The sequence below is a fragment of the Ischnura elegans genome, chromosome 1 (genome assembly GCF_921293095.1).
Source record: "Ischnura elegans chromosome 1, ioIscEleg1.1, whole genome shotgun sequence".
NCBI lineage: Eukaryota > Metazoa > Arthropoda > Insecta > Odonata > Coenagrionidae > Ischnura > Ischnura elegans.
Window position 1 is genome coordinate 94,394,389 of NC_060246.1, and position 22,201 is coordinate 94,416,589.

The 22,201-nt window shown below is 37.6% G+C and overlaps 1 protein-coding gene and 1 long non-coding RNA gene across 4 annotated transcripts in view; both read right to left on the reverse strand.

The window, feature by feature from the left end:
• Nucleotides 1-7,064: 7,064 nt before the first annotated feature.
• On the reverse strand, nucleotides 7,065-15,822 carry LOC124166433. 3 transcript variants are annotated; one of them, XR_006866437.1, is made up of 6 exons: nucleotides 15,648-15,822; nucleotides 12,570-12,668; nucleotides 12,352-12,406; nucleotides 12,115-12,179; nucleotides 9,955-10,024; nucleotides 7,065-7,249 (listed from the first exon to the last, which is right to left on the reverse strand). It is a non-coding gene; the product is annotated as an uncharacterized LOC124166433 (long non-coding RNA). The 3 variants fall into 3 exon arrangements; XR_006866438.1 differs by lacking the exon at nucleotides 15,648-15,822 and adding an exon at nucleotides 15,157-15,578; XR_006866439.1 differs by lacking the exon at nucleotides 15,648-15,822 and adding an exon at nucleotides 15,004-15,028.
• A 1,131-nt stretch (nucleotides 15,823-16,953) lies between these two features.
• Nucleotides 16,954-22,201, reverse strand: part of LOC124166445 — a 34,602-nt gene continuing 29,354 nt past the window's right edge. Inside the window, exons 20-22 of the mRNA XM_046543979.1 lie at nucleotides 21,092-21,258; nucleotides 20,649-20,801; nucleotides 16,954-17,686 (exon numbers count right to left, since the gene is read on the reverse strand). Coding sequence (XP_046399935.1) covers nucleotides 17,351-17,686; nucleotides 20,649-20,801; nucleotides 21,092-21,258 — 656 coding nt within the window. The 3' untranslated portion in view covers nucleotides 16,954-17,350. The remainder of the gene's footprint in view (nucleotides 17,687-20,648; nucleotides 20,802-21,091; nucleotides 21,259-22,201) is intronic.

Consider the following 22,201-nt stretch of genomic DNA (forward strand, 5'->3'; position numbering starts at 1 on the left):
AAGAGTAACTCATTCAATTGTTCCCAGCTTCAATATCGTGTGGGAGACATTTCAAGCGCAACACTCCGTCCGTCGGATTGGACGTTAAGCCGTGATCCCCTTGGTGCCTTTCGTTATTAGCAGGCTAATACCTACGCCGGGTTTCTCTCCACCCTTCCTTCCATACCCTTCCCTTATGGCGCGAATGACTTCAGCAATCTATCGCATCCTCAAAATACCTACCGATATGAGGTATAATAATCGGTAAAGATGAGGTACACAATTTGAAAACCTGCAATGCTTAACTTTATTGGAAACGATGACTAAATAAGTTTGAGTTATTTCGTATTTATCACTATAATGATAGAAGTCTTTTGCAGATCATATTTGAAATCCATATCCTAGGGCATTCATTGATTATATTATACGTTCCATTAAACGCGCCCAATGCTGATTTCGTAGCTCAAAGCAATCGGATATTTTTAAGAGATACACGCAGACCCGGCTTATGCCTCAGCAACTCGCGATTAATGCCTTCTACCTCCATAATCCTTGAGACTGTTTTACAGTCCATTTTACAGTTCTCACCTTCCTTCAATCCACACCGCCAACTTCCCTATTTTTCTGTCCACCCTTCTCTCCCCAAAGAATTATAGGTACTATTTGGGGATGATTAAACCCTCATCCTCTATCCTTGAGCTGTTTAACTAAGTAATTTGTCTCGCCAACTATTCACATGTAAAAATGCCTACATGACGATGCAATCTCGCTGATTACCACTCCTCACAATGGCACACAAAACATCGAGAAGGATGGCGAGTAGTCGTCCGCCAACGGCTGAAACTAAAGTCAAGTTGGGCAACTTACAGGTATACCTTCTTACACCTTATTCTCGCCGTGGGGATAAGTCTCAAATCTCGAAAATTTAGGCTCTGGGATGTCATTTTTGCCTTAAAAAAAGGCATTTTGGAAGCCAATTACTAGTGTTACAATTATTATTTAAGTGTGGAAAAGGTGAGTGAAACCAACATTTTCAGGAAACTGTAACAGTTTTTTATTAGTTTTTCAAATTATTTGCTTGAAAAATATTATTTTCCTAAGATATAACATATGGGTGGACGCAGTGAAGCAAAATTTTATCACATGGGCATAAACGAATTTTATTTGATTCTCATTTTTAGTATTCAGATACATAAGTATATAGACAATGTAAATATTAAAGAGCGGATTTAGTAAAGCACTGCATATCAGAAAAAATCTCTAAAACAACCATTACACAAGAAATTAAAACTTTCCTTTGAAAATAACAGGCAAAGGGAACAAAATATAAGAAATAGAGAGCATTAAGGCAACAAATGGAAAAGAATGCAGCGTTCAAGATTTATTATGATAACTTCCACAATAATGTGTTAAATCTAGCAAAACACGGTGAGAAATAAAGATAATAGATGCATTTACCATTATCAGTCCGAAAACTTGTAAATATTGGCTAACTTTGAAAAATAATAACAAAAAATGACGCAGCGCTGCTGCAAATCCAACTAAATTCGTAAAATCCATATGAGGGTTACAGAAATTTGTGATTTTTGCTTCTAACCTTTCTGAAAATTCAATATTTTAGTGAGTTAATTCTTTTAGGTTTTCCAGAAGACAAAATTTTTCAGGAAATACTATCGTTTCATACCTTATTTATATGCCCATGTGCTCTCGCGGAGATCAAGTCAGAGCGGGAAAACGGGAGAACACCAAGGAACCACGATATTTGGCACAGTGACGTCATAGGTTGAGGGACCCAGGTCCATATCCACCATTTCGACCTGCACTGGCCTCTCGAAGATTTTCTCCATTTGAACATTTTTCTCGCGTCGTAAGATATATCCAGAGGGAATTGTATCCTAGTGGGTAAACCTCTTGTCTGCTGATTAAAGGGTCTCAGGTTCAATTTCCGAGTAGAGCCTTTAAAAACTCCTTATGAAATAAAATTGAGATGTAGCCTAGGGAAAGGTGCTGGTAACCCATACCACGAATGGATGGCATTCACACGCCTTGGCTTAGTCCAGGTGAGTTTTACCCTTGTCTGTCCTTAACGGGTTGAATCAGTTAATGAGTTAAGCCTAAGCCTGGAAAAATAAGGACATCAATTGTAAAATTTACTGTGGATTGAATAACTGAATGAGTGATAACATAGCCGGGAAATATATGGATAGAAATATTTCAATTGATTCGGCTTATCTTTACAAATGGGAAAGCTAAAAGATCCCGGAGGTAGTCGCGGGGAAGAGTTATTCACGGAATGAGATGATCGCGAGCGCTTTTCGGGCGACGCGCGAATTTCTCGAAAGCGATTGGAGCAGCTTGTTTCACCGTCATAATATTTCGTGTGAATGCCTCGTTTGATCCTTCCCTTTCCGCGCTCGGATCCTTGGGAAGGCGCCACCGTGGGAACGTTGTCATATATTCCAGATGTTTCAGGGGGCTGACGCTTTGGAAACCGATGAATTTTCGCTCCTTATGTGTGTGTTTAGCCCCTTAAAGGGTGGTGTGTGTTCCTAATGAAGTTTTCTCACCTGTCCTCATTCATCACACCACCCCGACTCCAGCGCCCCCGTCTCTCACTCTCGCATCGCGGCTGCCATCACAGAAATAATACTCGTCGGCTCGAAATTTGAGTTCCCCGGAGGTCTGGAAGTGCGTCAAAACAAGCTTTCACTTTCATGCCACGCCTTTGTGCTTGCCTCGACTTCACAATCGAATCTGCTATTCACTGCCAGTAATTTGCCTCTATTGGTTTGCCGAGTTCATCCGGGTTTTCGGATGTATTTCCTATTTTTTATTAATTACCGTCGCGGTCGACTTAAGAGTGAAGTGACAACATACCATATAATTTTAGCGATAAAACCTGTGAACCTCCTTCATTTTTTCTTAAAACCTTTTTGTTTGTCACTTACTTTTTTGTACGAGCAGGAAATATATCTTTGATGAGGCACTGAAAAAATGCGTGATACTCATTGTAATACGCGCTTTTTGTAGCTCTCTGAAATTCACTGCCAGTAATTTTCCTCTGCTGGCTTATTGATTTTACTCAGATTTTCAGATATATTCCCAATGTTTATAGCAATTGCCGTTGCGGTCGACAAAGAGTAAAGTGAACAAATTCACGACTTACAGCATGTATTTAGAGCGACAAAACCCGTGAACTCGATTCATTTTGTTCTTATAACCTTTTTGATTGTTACTAATTTCTTTACCCGCAAGAAATATATCATTGATGAGGCATTGTAAAAATGTGTTACTAATTGTAATACACACTGCTTGTGTATCACGTTAAATAAAAACTTTGTAAATTTCACATAGGTACGAGTATACTCACCCTATCCGTGACGCAGTGAGGGGGGTTTTTGGGGGATAAACCCCCCCCCCAGAAGTTGAATCCATTTTACTAAATTGAATTGATATTACTTACAGAATAATGCAAGGATTAATGAATATCGCTCATAAAGCCGTGACACACCATTTTGAACCATTTATCTTAAAATTCTGCAATTTATTTATCTCGCACCTCCAGCTTACCCTAACGGGTATTCCATACCCCCAGTATTAGTTGCACCTAAATCCCCCCCAGTCTTAATTCCTATCTGCACCCCTGCTCCCTGTACTTGATCCTGACGATGTCGCACAACGACGAAACTGGTTAATACTAAAATCAAATGGGAAATTTACAGTTTTTTACTTTACAGAAGCAATTTCACCAAGTCACGCCTCAAATCATCAATTATGCTTGCACCATTTTAGCTCTCGCGTTGGGCAATGAAAGACCTTTAGCAATCTCTCATGCTATAACCCAATACTGTTTGGTGTATTTGATGTGAATTCAATTGATGAAAAAGATCCACTTTTGGGCCCGAAAGGATTTGGAATATGTTGCTCCCATGCTATTTTTTGGCTCTTTCGCGTACCTAACATTGCCTGCCTCCTCAGTAATTCTTCACAGTAAAATAAAATATTGACTTCTAGACACCTACACCTAAGTATTCTTCGTGCTAAACCAAACGCCGTGAATAGATATTTCGTCACCTAAAACTAAACACTACAAGGGTGTTTTGAGAAAAAAATCATTGAGTCGATGTTCTTCTGAGAACTATTTTCAAAAATAGTGGGAATTCAGAGACTGGATGTAAATTCATTAAATTTGACTTCTTCCCTAAAAATGTTCACAATGTCAGTTTTAATAATATCTAACGACAGAACCACTCTCGCATGACTTCGAAATAAAACCAAAATTACTTATTGTCTCCGCATTTTTGGTAATATGCGATCAAATTTCAAAGCTTCGATTCAGAGGCATTCAACATGTAATTTACAAGATAGTTAAATAAAATATAAATGGATATTAATTAGACTATATCCACTAAAAAATCTTTCATGAAATATTTATCCATAAAATAAGTCATTTTGGTATTCATTATCAAGGGATTTCTCCTAAAGATAGCATAGCAGGGGCAAAAGTTAGTTTCATGATTACTACATTACTATATGGAGAAAGGTAACACATGTAATATATTCTCCATGGTAACTCAAGGGGAGAAACTAAGATTTTTCGCTGGTAAGAGAAAAAAAAGGACTAAGTTCGAGCACAATTTCTCAGCAAAAGGTGGATATAAACTATCCCTCGGCAATTTTTATCAAAAATCATTTCTGCCATATTAATTTAACCAAACAGCATACCTGTATCCTAAATGCTATTTTACTTACTAAATGAACGTGTTTAATGAAGGTAAGCAGCCAGCAAAGTTGCAAACACCATAAAATCCTCTTCTTCAAATAAATTTGTCAGTTCTCCTTCCAAGTATTACCAATGGTTCCAATTTTTAGTTTCTTCAAAAGTAGTGAGGGTTCCAGTGCAGTGTATCAAGGACACAGCTAAGAATTATGCCTAGGGGGGTTTAGGCGAAACTATTACTTGGGGTGTGGGGGTTTTGCATACACGCCAGGGTAACCGGGGGGCCCTCCCTCAGAAAATTTTTGAGATAAATTATTCAAAACAGCAAGTTTTACGGCTTTCGGAGGGATATTTTTATTAATTAATAGCACACCTTTTTACAATGCCTGATCAAAGATATATTTCCTGCAGATATAGAAATTAGTAACGCCTATCCTCGGTGCTCATCCATCATTTAAGGTTAATTCAAAGAATTGGAAAGAATAGAGGACAGGAGATGAGTTGAACCATTATGAAGAATTAACTGTTACTTCCTACAGGGGCGGATCAAGGATTTCTTTCTGGGGGGGGGCACAAGCAAGGCCGTATCCAGGATTTTGTTCTGGGGGGGCACAAGGATACCTCGTAATACAAAACGAATACAATGATAATGGGACCGTATTAAAAATTTTGCTTATATTTAAGAGTCTGGGGGGGCACGTGCCCCCCCCTAGATCCACCTATGACTTCCTATGTACCGATTTCTGGGAAACATCACATAACTAATACTAACACACATGAGCTTTTTCATTTCATCATATCATATTAAACAAAATATTTAACTCTGAATTTCTTGAACGCGCATTTCTATGCATTTCTTGAACAAAATATTTATTTAGACTTCGCCATTTTTCAGGTTTCATTAATGGAGTTATTTCCCTTTGAAGGATCATTTAGAAATAATAAATGGGATAATATTTGGAAAAATAGATAATTTCTCATTGATTCAGCATTTAAAAGTCAGAAAGCGATGTGATGTCACATTCATCCAGACATTTGAGTTACCATGCAGGTCTACAATCGAAATTTGTTAGCAATTCCCACCAGTCACAAACCCATAAAATTCTTGAGATTAACTTCGTAAATATTATTCTGATATTTATACTCACCATAAGTCATTCCCGAATGGGTTTAGTTGAAGTACATTTATTTCTTATCCAAAGGTTTTTGCCTCCAATATCAGCGTGAATGTTCAATTTATTTTAATTTGGGGCAAGCAAAAATTTTTAATATTATACGACATTTTAAAAACTTCGGACAGGAGACCCTGATATTAGTAGATAACTTTCCTGCAGAGGACAAGTTTGATAATTTTAAACTCCTGGCCATTTTCTTTAATAAGGATGTTGCCAGCTGCTACTGCACGATATAACATGAGTTCAAAGACAATGCGTGTGGCTCCTACTGCTTCACAAGAATAACAAAATTGACAATAGAGAGGCTTAGAATATACCAAGAACATTTTACCTAATAACTGCTAGTGGGAAGGTTGAAGCATAAGTGATGAATATCCTGACTGCACTAGATTCTCCATAACACCAGTAAGCTTATTTCCCCATCAAATATGGTCGGATGAGAAATTCACATCTAGTAATGCAATGACTGAAAAGAGGTATAATTTTTCCACCGCATTGTCATCAGCCGTGGCACATCAAAATATTCTTGACAAGGAATCCAAATTACATCTGCAGTTTTCAATTTGGAAGGGATAAATATATAGTGAAACTGACACGGGCACAGCTAAGAATTTAGGCTGGTGGGGTTCAGGTTCAACTATAGTACCAGGGTGTGTATAGGTATGGAATACCCAGCAGGTTAAACAGTAGGAGATAAATTGCAGAATTTCAACATGAAGTGTTCAAAATGGTGAGTTTTACTGCTTTTGAGAGATATTTCGTTAATCCTTCCACTATTATATCAGTGATATCAATACAATCGAGTTAAATGGATGAAACTTAATTTCTCAGAGCTCTGGGGGGGGGGGGGGGGGGGGTTATCCCCCAAAACCCCTCTTGCTGCGCCACTGTTTTGACGAATATCTAATTTTTATTGGAATGCAGGAATCAAATTTCCTCAGAGTGGTTCAGGTAAGGTCATTGACATAACCTTATTTAATGATTATTGAATTGTCCTTTCTTTAATATTATATACAAACCTGTCGTTTAGGTATCTATAGTTATTTGAAATTATTTCCCTAAAAAATTAATCCCAAATTAGTGTTGACTTTTTCACTTTAATTAAAAGTTCATTGCAATCTACCAATTATCAAACAGACTACTTGGACTTATGGATCAGGTTGATTGTGAAAATATGAAACAAATTTTTCTTAAACAAATATATAATTTTATAATAATTTTACAAATTTGTTTTTAATTTTATAAATGTGTCTTGTGATGAATCAGGGCCGGTGATCTTCACCTGCTCCACCCTCGTATTACACACTTCCAATACCTCATTACGGAAGATGGTGAACTCCTCTTGCTCTTCATGGCAAAGTTTCCGGCAGTTACCCTGTTAGAATAAATGGATATGTAATTAGACATTTCATCGGATATTTGATCAAGAAGAAGAAACAAAAGTTTCCAATAAGTAATAAAGAGAAAAACCTTATAATTTAAAAATCTCTAGATACACAAATCTACCTTCAGTCAAGGCAGGGCCAAGTCTAGCCATCAAATCAGTAGAACCCATACTGTAGCAGTTTCAAAATGGCAATAAAGTTTAGCAAGTGTGACTCATAGTTGATAGCTACAACATGGAGAATTTTTGCTACGAATGAGAAACTTCAGCAGGTAGAGACAAATGCAATTATTCAGCAAAAAATTGTTTCCCAAAATGCACACCATGGATATACTGACGGATCATGAGATTTCCTGGATTGAGTAATTACAGATACAGGATTCTTCACTATATGTTCATAAGTCACATTTAAGCATTTACAATATTCTAATAATATACAGTAGACTCTCGTTATTACGAAGTTCGCGGGACCGAAAAAAAAACGAAGTTCGTATCAACGTTTCTTTAAGGAATCATCTGAAAAAAACCGTATTTAATAAACACGATTTAATTTCGCGGAAATTTGTTTAAACAGGAAATTTCATTCCAGTTTCCCAGCAGAAGAATGCGGCACGACGCAATCGAGGGTTGATATCTTCCCGAATACAGTAAGTCCGATATACGCACTGGTTGCGTTCCTAGACCTTGTTCCTAAGTTGATAAACCTACAGCACGGCCACTGAGAGTTGTCCGATGACACACAGAATGGTCTAGGTCGGGGTAGGGACAGGGTTGCCAGCTAAGAAGGGGAAACGCCTACAAAGGGTTCCACGAAGAAAGGATGCGGAAGGGACGCCGCGCGTGATGGACCCAGAGGAAGAATCACTTGTTTTGGTGATTCGAAGAAAGGATTTTTTTGATGATCAGCCATATTTCGGTGCGCCTTATGCAGTTGACGACGTTGAGAGACAAGGCGAGGGTGTGTTTGGAGGACAGCGATTGACTGTAAACCGTGCTGGCGTAGGGTTATCCGCCCCTCCTATTGTGCCGTCATTCGCTACTGTCGCCGGCCGGACTGTATAAAATTGCATCATGAGAAATACGGTCATTCTACAAAATGCAACACTGAATCACAATCGTGCTCTAGCTCACGATATTACGAACTGATCTAGCTGGGCGTGCAACGCAGCCGAAGCCGAAATCACTACTCGCGGTAAAGATGAACGGGCGAAACGCTTAACAGTTCCTAAATTCACTCCGGATTCAATGATACTTTGTTCAGATTGTGCCCAAAGTGAGAGTTCGTCTACGCCAAGCCAAACCGTGAAGCATCGGCCAAATCGAAAGGCGCCAAATTTGAAATTTGAAAATTTTGAATGCTCATATCTCTGAAAATTCGTAAATCGAATGCGAGTAGGAAGAGGACTTACTGTACGTCCAATTTGCGAGCGGTTACGAGTGGGTCACCATGGCTCCACAGGAATGAAACTTATTACATGATGTTGCGTGTACACTGAAGAAAGCCATAATTGACGCTCTTGGGCATAGTTCACGAGAAGAACTTAAACGCGGCGCGATTATTACAACTCAGCTTAGTGAATATGCACCAAAATACCGTTGCTTATGCGGGGAACTTCGTAATAAAGTTCATTTTATAGCCGCCAGGACCGGGACTGAGGTTCGTAATTTCGTAAAAACGAAAATTTCGCAATAACGTTTCTTTTACTATAGCTAGCATATGCCTTTTCGTCGGGACCAATTATTTGCTTCGTAATAACGAGAACTTCGTTTAACATTGTTCGTATTAAGGAGAGTCTACTGTACTATGTTTTTATCCGAGCATGCAACAAACACAAGTGTGTCATGGTTTGTAAACTAGTGCATCAGAAACATTTGCATAGCAATTCAACAGGTCAGACCTTTGATCCGAAGAAGATAGATCATATGAAAATGTATCCCATTTTATCGGCACAGTTTAACTCATAACAAGGGTTAACTGCTTCCTAATGGGAAATTTAATGTCACCCAAGCAATTTTCTGGCACTCAGCTGAACAATATGGGTGCAGCGAGCGTGGCGTTGGGTAATAATAATACAAATGCGGCTTAATCTTAATATGTAAAATATTTTTGTAAGAAAAATTAGCTCCATGGTGAAAGATCAACAAAAAAGCCTGTTCAAGACTGTAAATCCAAGTTCAGATTTCAATACAGGCATGTACATATTAGATTATCATCATAAAAATCTAATAATTTAGGAAAAGAATTAAGTTCTCAGCCTTCTTAACCCTCTCCACCTAGCATAAAGCTATTGAAGACCACTTTATGTAATTTAGGATTTACATTATGCATCCATGACCCTACACCACAATTCCTAGAAAAATCCTTTATTTGAAACTGGTGAACACACACATAAGCACACACACCCATCAGATAAAGTGATACACCCATAGTTTCAAGTGATAGCTAAACCACCTCATGACCAAACAAATAAACTAGGTGAAGTGCATTACTATGTGAAAAGAGTCTCATGCTTCCCAAAATTTCAACTTACACATGTGCTTTTGAGAATGCATCATACCACATCAAGGCCTACCATAGATTATTTTCATGGAAGAAAAAATACCTAAAAGCTTTAGGATAAATAAATTAGAATGGCAATTCTCTTAATCTCGTTTTACATGCAGCATGACAAAACAAAATCATTAAAATGACTTACATGTAGCCTGTCACACGCTTGACTACAATCCTGGTGTAGTTGGATGACTATCTTGGTTCAGGACAGGGATCTGGAAATTATTTTTAATTTCATGATTACACTAGCACACAAGCAAATGCTCTAAAATTAACCTATGTAATTAAATTAATGCAGCCACCACCGCCAACCCAAAAGAGACCAAAAAATGTATGTAGTAATGTAAATAGGGCCAACTACATACTTGGCCACACCTTTCCTTAACCCTCAGGATACTATTGGCTCCACCTAAATATAGCATTCAACTTTACGCCTCAATTATTGACTTATCTTTCAGACAATGTTAACATGTTTTCAATTGTTTAACGGTCACTCTTAGATGATGTAAAAAAACCATTTACTAACAAAAAAAATAGCTTCAGAGAATTACATTAAAGCCAATATTATCATTTGTCCCCAACATTTCCAGCTAGAATCCCAGAGGTTAGCATTATCAGTTACAGCAAAACCTCCATTAAATTAATTTGTTGTAATGGGAAAAATCAAAACTTTGCTGCAGGAAGTTTCGTATCATGGACACAAAATGCTGATAGCATCTTTGCAGAGGCATGCAAGCACTTAAGACTGTAATACAATGTAATTCAAGGATGTTTCTCAATTTTGTTCCATTCACATTTTTAGAAAATCTTCTCGATAAAGTTATCTACCATCAAATACCAAGACTGCTTTCCTCATTGATTCAGCACTAAATAAAGTAAGAGATTAAATGACCACCAAAATTAATTCCAGAGGCTTACATACGTTTGAAGCCCTCCATGTAAATTAACTAAAAATCTAGTATAATTTATACTTAAGAGTGCAATAATTTAAGACAATAGCTATTGATTGCATCATACTGACAGCTCTCAGCAGTAATTTTGCTGGGAAGAGGACACAATACCCTCTAGACAAAATTAATCATTCAAGCAAAATTAGAAAATGCTATAATTTCATTTTCATAATCATTTATCAAACAAACTTATCATTAAGCTAGCAGATGATACTTGATCTCAACTCACCCACCATTAGCATTAGCATGAACCAACATGGTTATAATTGGACAATCCACAGGAGAATAAAAATTAAATACCAAGCAAATGCACATAAGGAGAGTGAGCCAGTCCACTGCAAAACAGAGGTAACCTAACAAAATTCTAAGTGACAAAAAACTTCCTGTTATGACGAACTATTTTAACTGCAAAATTCTACAGAGAAAAAAAATTGCCTTTGACTTGCAGGTGACTAAATAAAAGTTAGCACAGTGGCTAGTCCCAGTATACTTAAATCAACTATTTTAACTTTGAATCAAGTATCAGTGTTGCCAAAAATATGATAATTAAAAAAAACAGACAGCTGAATACAGCACTCATCTTCAATTACCACATTTATTTCCCATGTAACTTTTCAAAAACATGTATCCCATTTTATCGGCACAGTAAAGCTCATTTATAGGGCCTCCTGCTTCCTAATGGGAAAGTTAATGTAACCCAAACAAATACACTGGCACTCAGCTGAACACTGTAGGTGCAGCGAGCGTGGCGTTGGGTAGAATCTTATTTATAGTTGAAGAGTGAAGGATTAGTCAAAAATCTTACAGTAGGTGTGTGAATTAATGCCTCTTTGCAACAATTACTGTATTTGCACAAATCTTAAAGTTAACATTATTCTATGAAAACCCCTTTTCTTGCAACTCTATTTTGGGAAAAAATTAAATTATGAAAAATAATTAGACTACAGTGGAGCCCACTGATAACACACCCAAACAATGAATAACCACAATAACTTCAGCACCTAAACCCATAAGATATTATAGAAATGTTATAACTATTTTCTGAAATATAAACCCTAAGTGTTAGGTTACAGAAAAATACAGTGATGAGTAAATGGGAAATTACAACACAGCATCACTAAACAAGTACAATACATCATGTTGCAGAACTGACTTAATGCATCCATGATGGACCTCACAGCATTGTTTCCCTTTAAGAACTCCAGAACTTAATATAACCAATAAAAAAATAAGTTTTTATCTCACAACATATTTAAGGAAAAGCTTCAGTTACTAGCAAAAATAAGAGCCAAGTAAAAGAAATCATCACATAGAAAAAGTGCCAATGTATTTTATGCAATCATAGTTCAACTTACATTTCCCAAATATATAGTAAATTTCAGTAAAGGCTGCCACAAAATGTACTAAACACACAGTGCACCTGAAATGCATAAGGACAGCAGTCAATCGCAATGCGTAACAATGTGAGTGCAAACACATAGACAGAAAGTCAGAAAGAGCCTCTATAAGTTCACCACATATAAAGTAAGCTTGAAGTTAAAAGAAATCATCATATTGAACAAAAAGAATCAATAACTACACTAGGTACTTACATTTTCAATCGATCAAAATGGATGCATTCTTACAGGCTTGCAGGACAGCAGACACCTGGAATGAAATAGCCGATTACCAATAGACCAAGTTATGTCCTTTCAGTTAAGTTTGAGGGAAATAATCAGAAAGAGCCTCTATAAGTTCATCAGAACTAGATCAGTTTTAAATGAAGAAATCATCATTTTCACATCTTAAAGCACACAAGCTACTCACTCACCTAATTGGCCGAGTGATGACACAGCATATATTATCAGCCATTTAAAAGTGCAAGGGTAGATAATTCTTAGTCATTCTTGGACCAGGATAAATCATTCACCTGAAATAAATAATAGAGCTTATAAGGCCAATAATTTTATCCAGAGTGCCTTGATGCGTTTGAAGGCAAACCAAATAAAATTTAAGGTAATAAAATATTGGTTGGAACCTTAATAGTTTGGGATACTATGTAGCAGGGGCACAGCTAGGAATTTAGGCTGGGAGGGGGGGTTTGGGTGCAACTAATATTGTGGTGTGTGAAAGTATGGAGTACCCACCAGGATAAGCAGTAGGTGCAAGATTAATAAATTGCGGAATGATAAGATAAATGGTGGGTTTTACAGCTTTCCGGGGGATATTCTATTAATCCTTACACTACTCTATTAGTAATATCAATCCAATTAAGGAAAATGGATTAAACTTGAAAATTTCTCCAAGCTCTGGGGGTTTTTATCCCCTATATTGCCCCCCCCCCCCCCTCGCTGCACCACAGCTATGTAGCACCATTCACTTGGTAACTCACCCCTCCCAATCTAACAAGGATCTATAACCTTTAGGAATAAATTGTATTTATAAAACGTGAGAAGGACTCACTTCCATGGTTAAAATGGATACACTACAGGGTAAATTATTTTGAAGCACATTCAAGATATATTATATGAAATGATCTGTTCAACATGCTAATGAAAATTCGGTAAGGTGAAACAACACACTAGTATTACAAAATATAACACATTAGCATAAAAATACTTTTGCCACCAATCAACTAATATGTGATATCATGCCATCAGTATAACTGCAAATATTCTTTGATGTAAGCCTTATAAAAATGAGCTACTTAAGCCAAATGAACATGTTAAAATTTACTTCTGGATATTTTTAAGTGCTTCACACAGTGACACTCAAATTCTTTTATGTCATTTGTCAACTACAACCTAAATTAATCAACTCTCAAAACTAAAAATGATGTAATACCTTTGAACGTAGGTTTTCGCAGCGAGAGGCATCGTTACTAACAGCTTCCGGGTGCAGCTGCGTGTTGCGCTTTGTCGTGCAAGCTTTCGCGACTAAGCGCAACACGCAGCTGCACCCGGAAGCCGTTAGTAATGATGTAATACCATAGTTTCCACAACTTTGTGCTTCATATTACCAGCTCGTAACTTTCAATCAAAGTTCAGAACAAATAATACATTTCAAAATCTAATCTGAGGGGTTCAGTAGTAAGCTCCTAACTATATGCCCTATAACACCTGGCAACAGCAGTAAAAAATTGTCTCCAGACTTTACGGCACAGAATGATCCACATGGTCATACTGCTTCCTAGTTGGAATTTTTCTGTAGCCCCAATAAATTAACTGGCACTTTACTGCTCACAAAATCAGAACAGCAAGCGTGGCATAGGGCAAACTTATAAGTACCATAGCCGTATTGACTTAAATCCATTGCATTAGAGTGCACTAACCATAAATAAGAACAATGAGAAGAATGTTAAATATTGCAAGTTCACAATCACTTCACATACCCAAAAGCCCCAAATTAAAATTGCATCATTAGACACTTGCTCATGAGGCTTTCATCAGAAATTGGCATGCGATTCCACCTTAATAGACCGTGTCAACACCGCTAACCATCAATTGCTGCTAGAAATTAAGTTTCAATTTTAAGCTAACCAACTCAGGCAGGAAGAGCGACACCAAAATAGTATCATGAAATATGATCATTTATCATAAAAACACTTTACCTGAATCAAAAATAGCAACATTAACTTATTTCTTTGATAGAATTAAAAAAAAAGACTTAAGGAGAACATCAATTATATAAATTTCCATATCAATCTGAAGCAATTACTGTATCCACGCTTATACTTGATGACAGGCAGGGGAACCACATTAGGTCATTTAAGGTTCAGAAAGGTTTGAGAGAACAATTATGTTTGCAAGCATTCACAAGCCATGGGACCATAATTCCCCATCAAACACTCACTACTGAATAATAAAGAGAAACTTAATTGGCAACTTTTGAGGTAACTGGTGTCAAATAAATGCCAATGGTACGCAATCGCATAAAAAAAACATTAATTTCATTGTCGTGTCCCGGTGTTAAAATTAGTATTTCAGTGGCTGATGTGTCAGAAAATTGAGGAAATTTAACCCGTTCAAAAAAATGATGGGTTGGACTAAGCGCAGTGACTTACTTCCCTAGTTTAGAAATTCGACATTTTTTAGTATTATCGTAATCTAGGTTTCCTATTTTGAAATGCATCCACACTATAACTACGGAAATGGTCCAGTAAAGATGGACGCTAAATTATGAAAAAAAAAACTGGAGAAACAGCTTAAGTCTTTTTCCATTTAATTATCAACTAAGAAAAATAATTTCAAATATCCGCAGCTTACACGAACGTAGAACCGACTATAGCCTCCCTTGCCACTTAAATAAATTCAACTCCGTTGACCCTCGGCCTTCAATATCCCAGACAAAATGCACCACGTGCAACTAATCAAGAATAAACAAGAAATTATTACAAATGAAAATCAAGTTCAACTTACCGCCCAACCGTAGTGGCACGACTTGTCGTAACTTGCAGGAGAAGGCCTAACCTTATAACGACTAATGTTAACATCCCGGCTATGGTACGGTTTTATAGATTCCTCATTTTTCCACCGATCTTCACCAAATTTAGGATTTATGACTTATTTAACATCCCGAAACTCGCTCAAGATTTTCTTAACTACTAACCGCCCAACTTGAACCAGTAACTCATTAATATAAAGACATGATACAAGCTAGTACAACTCTAACAAAAAGTCACCACGTGGCATCTACGTAGCCCAAGCATCACACGGCCAGCAATTCAGCTATGAAGAATTTTCACAGTAATTCAATAAAATTAATTAATAATAAAACTGCTATTACATTCAAATCCGAAAAACAATCCTAACACACAATGATTCAACACAGCAGTATACCAGCGACTTGACACACACATGAACGACTCACGTGTAGGAAGGGGAATTAAAACCAAATAATTCTAGCATACCTTTCAACAATTATCAGGCAACTGAAGAGAAAATTATCTTCCCAATCCTTAGATCTAAAAGGACAGCGGGTCCGATAAAATAATACTCGATCAGATTCAGCAACTGCTTTTCTCTCACAATCCATTGCTTCCGCCATCACCGTACGATGAAGAGGAAATGACCGATTGCCGGCGCGGGAAGAGGAAGCGAAGCCGCCTTGCCCCTTGCATTGCTTTCGTCATTTCCGTCATTTCGTTTTCGATTCTCGCCACCAGCGCCACACCCGAAAAAAAAGTTGGGGGCACTTCCGTCCATGAACCGCGTAAATTTGAATATAAAGGTCATGAGAGAAGTATTTTATAGTGACATGTCTTTTCAGAGGTAAACATTTTCACACACCATCTGATATGAATCATGTTAATTCAATGATGCGAGGTGTAATGGTGACGTCTATGGTACGGATATTTTCATTCAGTGATAAAATACAGTGGACAGTGGCATGATCATTATTTAATGTTGAAAATACTATGTCAGGATTTGGACAAAAAAACACCATACACCACATAGATCCTACTTAATAGAGCCCATCTACTTCATTTTCCCTGAAAGATCCGACTCTTGAATTCTGATAGAGCAAAATTTTCAAAATAATGCTTGCTCAGATATTCCAGTTAATTTGGACACATTGCCCAAATTAATGGGCTGCTTCATTTACCCTTGAGACCTATTTAAAAAACATTTATGACTGATCAGTAACTATAGTGCTAAATTATTGAATTTTATACTGGTAGGTACAGTCCAACCTCCACCTCCACAAAGCTCATCACTAATGAAAATAACACATTACGCAAGACAATCTTTGCCTTAAAACTCACTAGACTACCAATCACAATAGTGAAGTGGCATACGATGGACATTTCATTGACATTGTATTTGACTTAAGGAAGGATAAAAGTGAACACAAATCCCATGTGTTCAAGATGAGGGTTCGATAAAATTCTGATGGAGGTTGTGCAAAATTGTTTCATGGATAAAGCAAATGGCTGAATGTGTTGAGAAAATACAGCTGATGCGTGGCATGTTTAGAGGGCTTTCTACCCCTATAATAATGGGAGAAAACTTAAGGGAATACTTTATAAGTAACCCACAATATGATAAATATGTCCATGGGTATACTATGCATGATAGTACACACACAGCATTATTTCAGTGCTGGGTTCAGTATTCGACTGATGCTAACTTTCAAAATGTTTACCAACTACACTTATATCCATCTAAACTCAGGCAACTATATGTGGTCAAGTTAAATGATTTTTTACAACAAAGTTCCTCCTTTAGTTTACATATATTTCAAAAAAGATGTTTAATACATAGGCTAATCTTTGATTAATTAAACAATAAAACCAGTTAGAACCATGGCAAACCAATTTATAAAAATTACCACATGTGCACACATTGAAGCTAAGCTAAAACTTGCAAATGTATTCTGCTTCAACACTGCATAGCCATCTTACAATTTAGTTTTAAATGTCTCTGAACAAGTATGCTATAAAAACTGAAAAAAGCTTGAATTTCTCATAGGTGGGTTCCATAAAGGAAAAACATGACAGAAAAATGATTGTTATATGATAAGGCCTGTTTTGCAGGTACAAAAAACAGGAAAATGCATGATTGTTAGTTAGAATAACAGAAGTAGTACAAAGTTAGTGAAGAGAAGCAAAATTTAAAGGTCATCTTCTGCACCATCACTTTTGTCCCATGCTAGAAGAGTGTTCATGTTGGCTATATTTTGCGTGCTCCATGGCACAGGTTGTACCAAGTCCCTTCGCCATCCAACAGTAGACTGATCACTTGAATTTTCAGTTTGATCCCCATCTTCTGAGTCATTTCCCATCTCATCAATTTGCCCAGCTGTGGCAGGTCGCATCCGAAGTTGATGTCCAGAGCCTTTATTGGGGGCTATTCTGTTATTTGGTCTTGATTTAGCCGTTTTTGGGCGGTATTTTCTTCGATTCACATGGGAAAGGTCTTTTTTGCCTTGTCGGGAGGCGTCCTTGGACTGAAAAGAGCATTTTCTTCTGTTAAGTATTAATGATACACAATATTTAATAGGATTTATCTTTTTAAATTGAAAGACAAAAAATATTGCATCAAACTATGAATTTTGAAGAACAAACCATCATCATTATGAAATTGAGCTCTCAAACCTAGTTGTCTGTGAGCAGTAGCAGATCAAGGACAGGGACCAGGGGGGTGGGGGGGGGCTAAATTGGATACCCTACGGGGGACTATTGCCCTCTCTGGATGTGCCATTGGATTGTAACATACCATAACTGTATAAAATAGGCCCTATGTTTAGAGCTAATTTGTATTTCAATTCATTAAAGTCGGCAAATATATCAGAAAATATAACTAAATAGATTTATGCTAAGTGGCAACCTTAAAAAAAAAATTGATTTTATCTAGTGTGTGTTTTAACCCAATGGGGGAGGGGTTATAAGCCCTCCCCACAATAGATCCACCACTGTCTGTGAGTGCTGGCATTATTCCCCAAGATAATATAATTTTTATAATATTGACACCATAGATAGTTATTCCACAGGGTAATATTGACACCATGCAGTTAATCCACACTTTTACAAATATAATCAACATATTTTAACACATGATAAAAATGTACAGTGGCCATACCTACCTCGTATCATACATCTAAGCTCAATTTGAACACCACAAGTTGAACAAACAGCATGATTTATGTTTTACAAACACTACCATGTTCATCCATTATTATTACTATAGTATTCAACCGATTAACCCTTTTAGTGTGGCAGGCCGATATAACGGCTTTTGCCGCTCGGGCGAAAAGTGCGGCGGGCCAGTATCCCAGTAAGAAGTAGAGCACTAAGGGGGTTAAGGTAGGTTTCCATGGAGTGCTTAAGAAGCATTCTGGAAACCTCTTCCTTCAAGCACTTCCCTCTTCAATTCAGAATAAGGCCTACTCCTTTTCATCCTACCTAAAAATCCTACTCTCTTCCTTCCTCTCCCCTGTTTACCTAACATTCTACCCTCTAACACTGTTTTCAAAATCCCCTCCCTTGCTAAGTACTCCATCCATACCTTCTTCCTCTTCATCGTTCCTCCTCCTCTCCGGTCTCTTCACCTTCTCCATTCTTCGCCAAACCCAAATCTCGAATGCCTCTAGTCTTCTCTCGTCCTCTTTATTTAGTGTTCACCTTTCAGCACTGTCAAACACTACACTCCAGATCATACTCTCCACTAACCTTTTCTTTAAACTCTTGCAATGATCCTCTCAGAAGCCACTCCGGCTTCCAACTCGTCCCACACTTCTCATACCATCTCCTCAGCGAATATGTTGAAGAGCAGCGGCGATAAAGGACAACCTTGTCTCACTTCATGGCCAATGCTTGCCCACCCAGATTCTCCGTCCTCTACCCTCAATTGCGTAGTCTGGGTCACATACAGTTACGAAAAAAATCACCTATCCCTCCGATCTACACCAATTTTCTTGAGAATATCCATTAGCTTTACCCAGTTAACTCTATCAAATGTTTGTTCAAAATCCACAAAGCAGGCATACACGTCCTGGTCATATTCTAGGTTCCTCTCCACCAGGAACCTCATTGTTGCTATTCAATACTTCCCCTGCAAAAACACTCAACAATCGCCCACTGAACCAAATCCGCTCATTTAGAAGCCTTAGTAGTACTACAAGAGTGGATTTGTTTCAGTGGCTGATTGTTGAGCGTTCGTGCAGTGGAGGTATCATATCGCATCACTAGTAGACTTTCCTTTCCTAAAACCAAACTGATCTTTGCCCAAATACTCGTTTACCTTCGCCTCCATTCATTTGTTCAATATCACCACAATAGTACCACTTTAGCCGACATTAGGCTAATACATGGTCCTATAATCTTCACATTCCACAGTATTCTTCTTTTTCAGGAGCAGAATTAGAACCGTCTTCACAAAATCCTCACCCCAACATCCCTCCTCATAGATCGTACATACTTGTACTAAAAACCATTTCTTACTATACCTCTCTAGATTCTTCAGAAGCTCACACAGGATATTGTCCACGCCCACTGATTTCCTAGCCTTCATCTCCCGAAGGGCTTCCTCGATTTCCAAATTTAGGATCCCTGGCCCAAGAATATGTTCCTCCACTGTACTTTCCTCCTCTAAAATCAATCTCTCCAGTCTGTTCCTTCCTTCATACAGATCCTACATGCATTCTTTCCTTTATTCATTTCCCTTTTGATATTTTCTAACTTCCCCGCCCTCATCATTTTTCTCACATTCCACGTCCCTACATTTATTGCTAACTTCTTCTTCTCCACCTTCTTGGTCTTCTTTTCTTCTTTTTTGATTGATGCTGCTGATGATGATAAGTTTCTGCCAGGATTTTGCTTGTTGATGACCCCGAAGACCTTGCCACCCTCGCTGCCTTGAACGACACCTGCCCTTTGCAGGGGGGTCTCGTTCGATGAGTTTCTTAGGCTCATTTGGTTGTACTCCATGTTTTCAGGGAAGATATAGTTGGTACAGTTTCCCACTTCCATTCCAACGGTGTATTTTACGTGACACCATAACATGAGCTACCTTTTGTCTGGCTCCTACCCTTCGACCTATCTGGCATATGTGGCCCTACAAGGAGTAATTTAAGATTAATCCTGCCAGAGCAGCTCTAGGAGTCATAAGAGCACGCAAGCCTTTCCACCACAACAAGGCTGTAGCCCAAGGGAAAGTTTATCCATTAATTTCGAAAAAAAAATTCAGCGCCATGAATTTTACATTATGCTTATCAAAAATTTCAGGACATAAAGAAAAAATAATTTAAATAGAAACTTTAGGAGATGCACATCGACTTGGAAATGAAATAGAAAAGATTAAACTTATATTTGGCAAATTAATTCACATATTTGCCAAGCATCTTTAACTGAGAGCCATTAATTATGCAATATTTAATTCAAATTCAATATAAAACAAAGAAAATTTCTCACCTTTTCAATTCCTGAACCAGCCTCTGATGTACATGGTAAATTACCACTGTTGCTACAGTCAACAGAAGCTTCTAGATCCACAGTCAGTCCATAGTTGATATAGCATTCAGAGTTGTTAGAAGATGATGAAGAATCTGCCTTCTGCCATCCCCACTAAATTAAATAAATAATAGCTAGACTAAGCAATTGATATCTAAATTTTCACCGCCTGAACTAAGCAAAAATAATGGTATCAGATACATACATAAAATACAAAAAAATTTGGACAGAGACTGGATGGAGAGAAGAAACAAACGTTTGTTCACTCACATACGAGCCATATTTTCAAGCAGTATCTACCGAAGAATTTCAAAGTTCGGAGTGAACATATGCACTTCCTGTTCTTTCATTCATTTTCATTCATTCTTTCATTCTTCACGCATAAACTCCATACTTAAACATACCTTTTCATATGATGTTCCTCCACGGGGCCAGTGCCATCCCATTTGATATTTATTAACATTTTGACCTGATATGGTGCTGATATTTTTATTAGTAGCAGAGGGATACCTCCATTTACTGGAACGAGCTCGATACATTCTAGAACTACGGCCCAATAACGGCCCATCAACTGTGAAAAAACAAGATGAGAGAAATTATTTTAGAATTACTTCAAAGTCTCCTTTCAGAAGTATGAGTGATAGGTGTGAGCAACAACTTCATGGATTTCAGTAGTGATTGGTCAACTCTGGAAATTCATATGTGTATTTCAGACTTTTTTGGCTAGATTCTTCAATTCCTTCACTTCCACTCAGAATAGTGATGGCTTGACTCTCTTAATATTCAATAAAATCCAATTACTGATCCATCAATTCAATAGATTTTTATTATATCTAAGAATTTCTGCTACAACTCTATTATTTTAATCCAGAAGAATGTCTAAAGGTATGGATTTAGCCATGGGCAGCCACCCTACAAGCGGCCTAATACATATTTGTATGTAGTACATATACCCTTGCTAGGTCAATGCTCACAGGTTTTCTTCAATAGAGACATGTATCACTCTAACTCTTTTTTATTCAATAAAGTGCATTTTATTTTCATACATGGGTGAGGCCCATGGAGGTAGGGAGGGAGGAGGGCAGCTGCCTCCTCACAATGATTACCTACGGTGAGGATAAATTACTCCAGATCTGCTGTAAATCCCTCTCAAAAATTAGTGGATTTGAAGAGGTTTCCAAAACTTTCTATTTAGAAATCAAGATCTAATATGAAAAACCTCTTCAGAGAACAAGTTGCAGCATAAAGGGGATTTCTAAAGGTTTCTAAGAGACTTTCTGGACATTTTCTGTTTTGCCTCCTCAAAAGGTGTTGGTTTGGATTTGTTAATGCTTTGAAAAGGTTTTCTGAGAGATTTGTATATAGGCCCTAGCCTCCCCTTAACTCCTTGAAACCTTGAAAGATAATTTAACGCAGACAAAAACAAGGCAGTGATCCTCAATACATACATGTGTATTCTTGAATTTTTGCCATAAATCGCTTATTTCCCTAAGAGAGCATGATGCTAGTTTGGA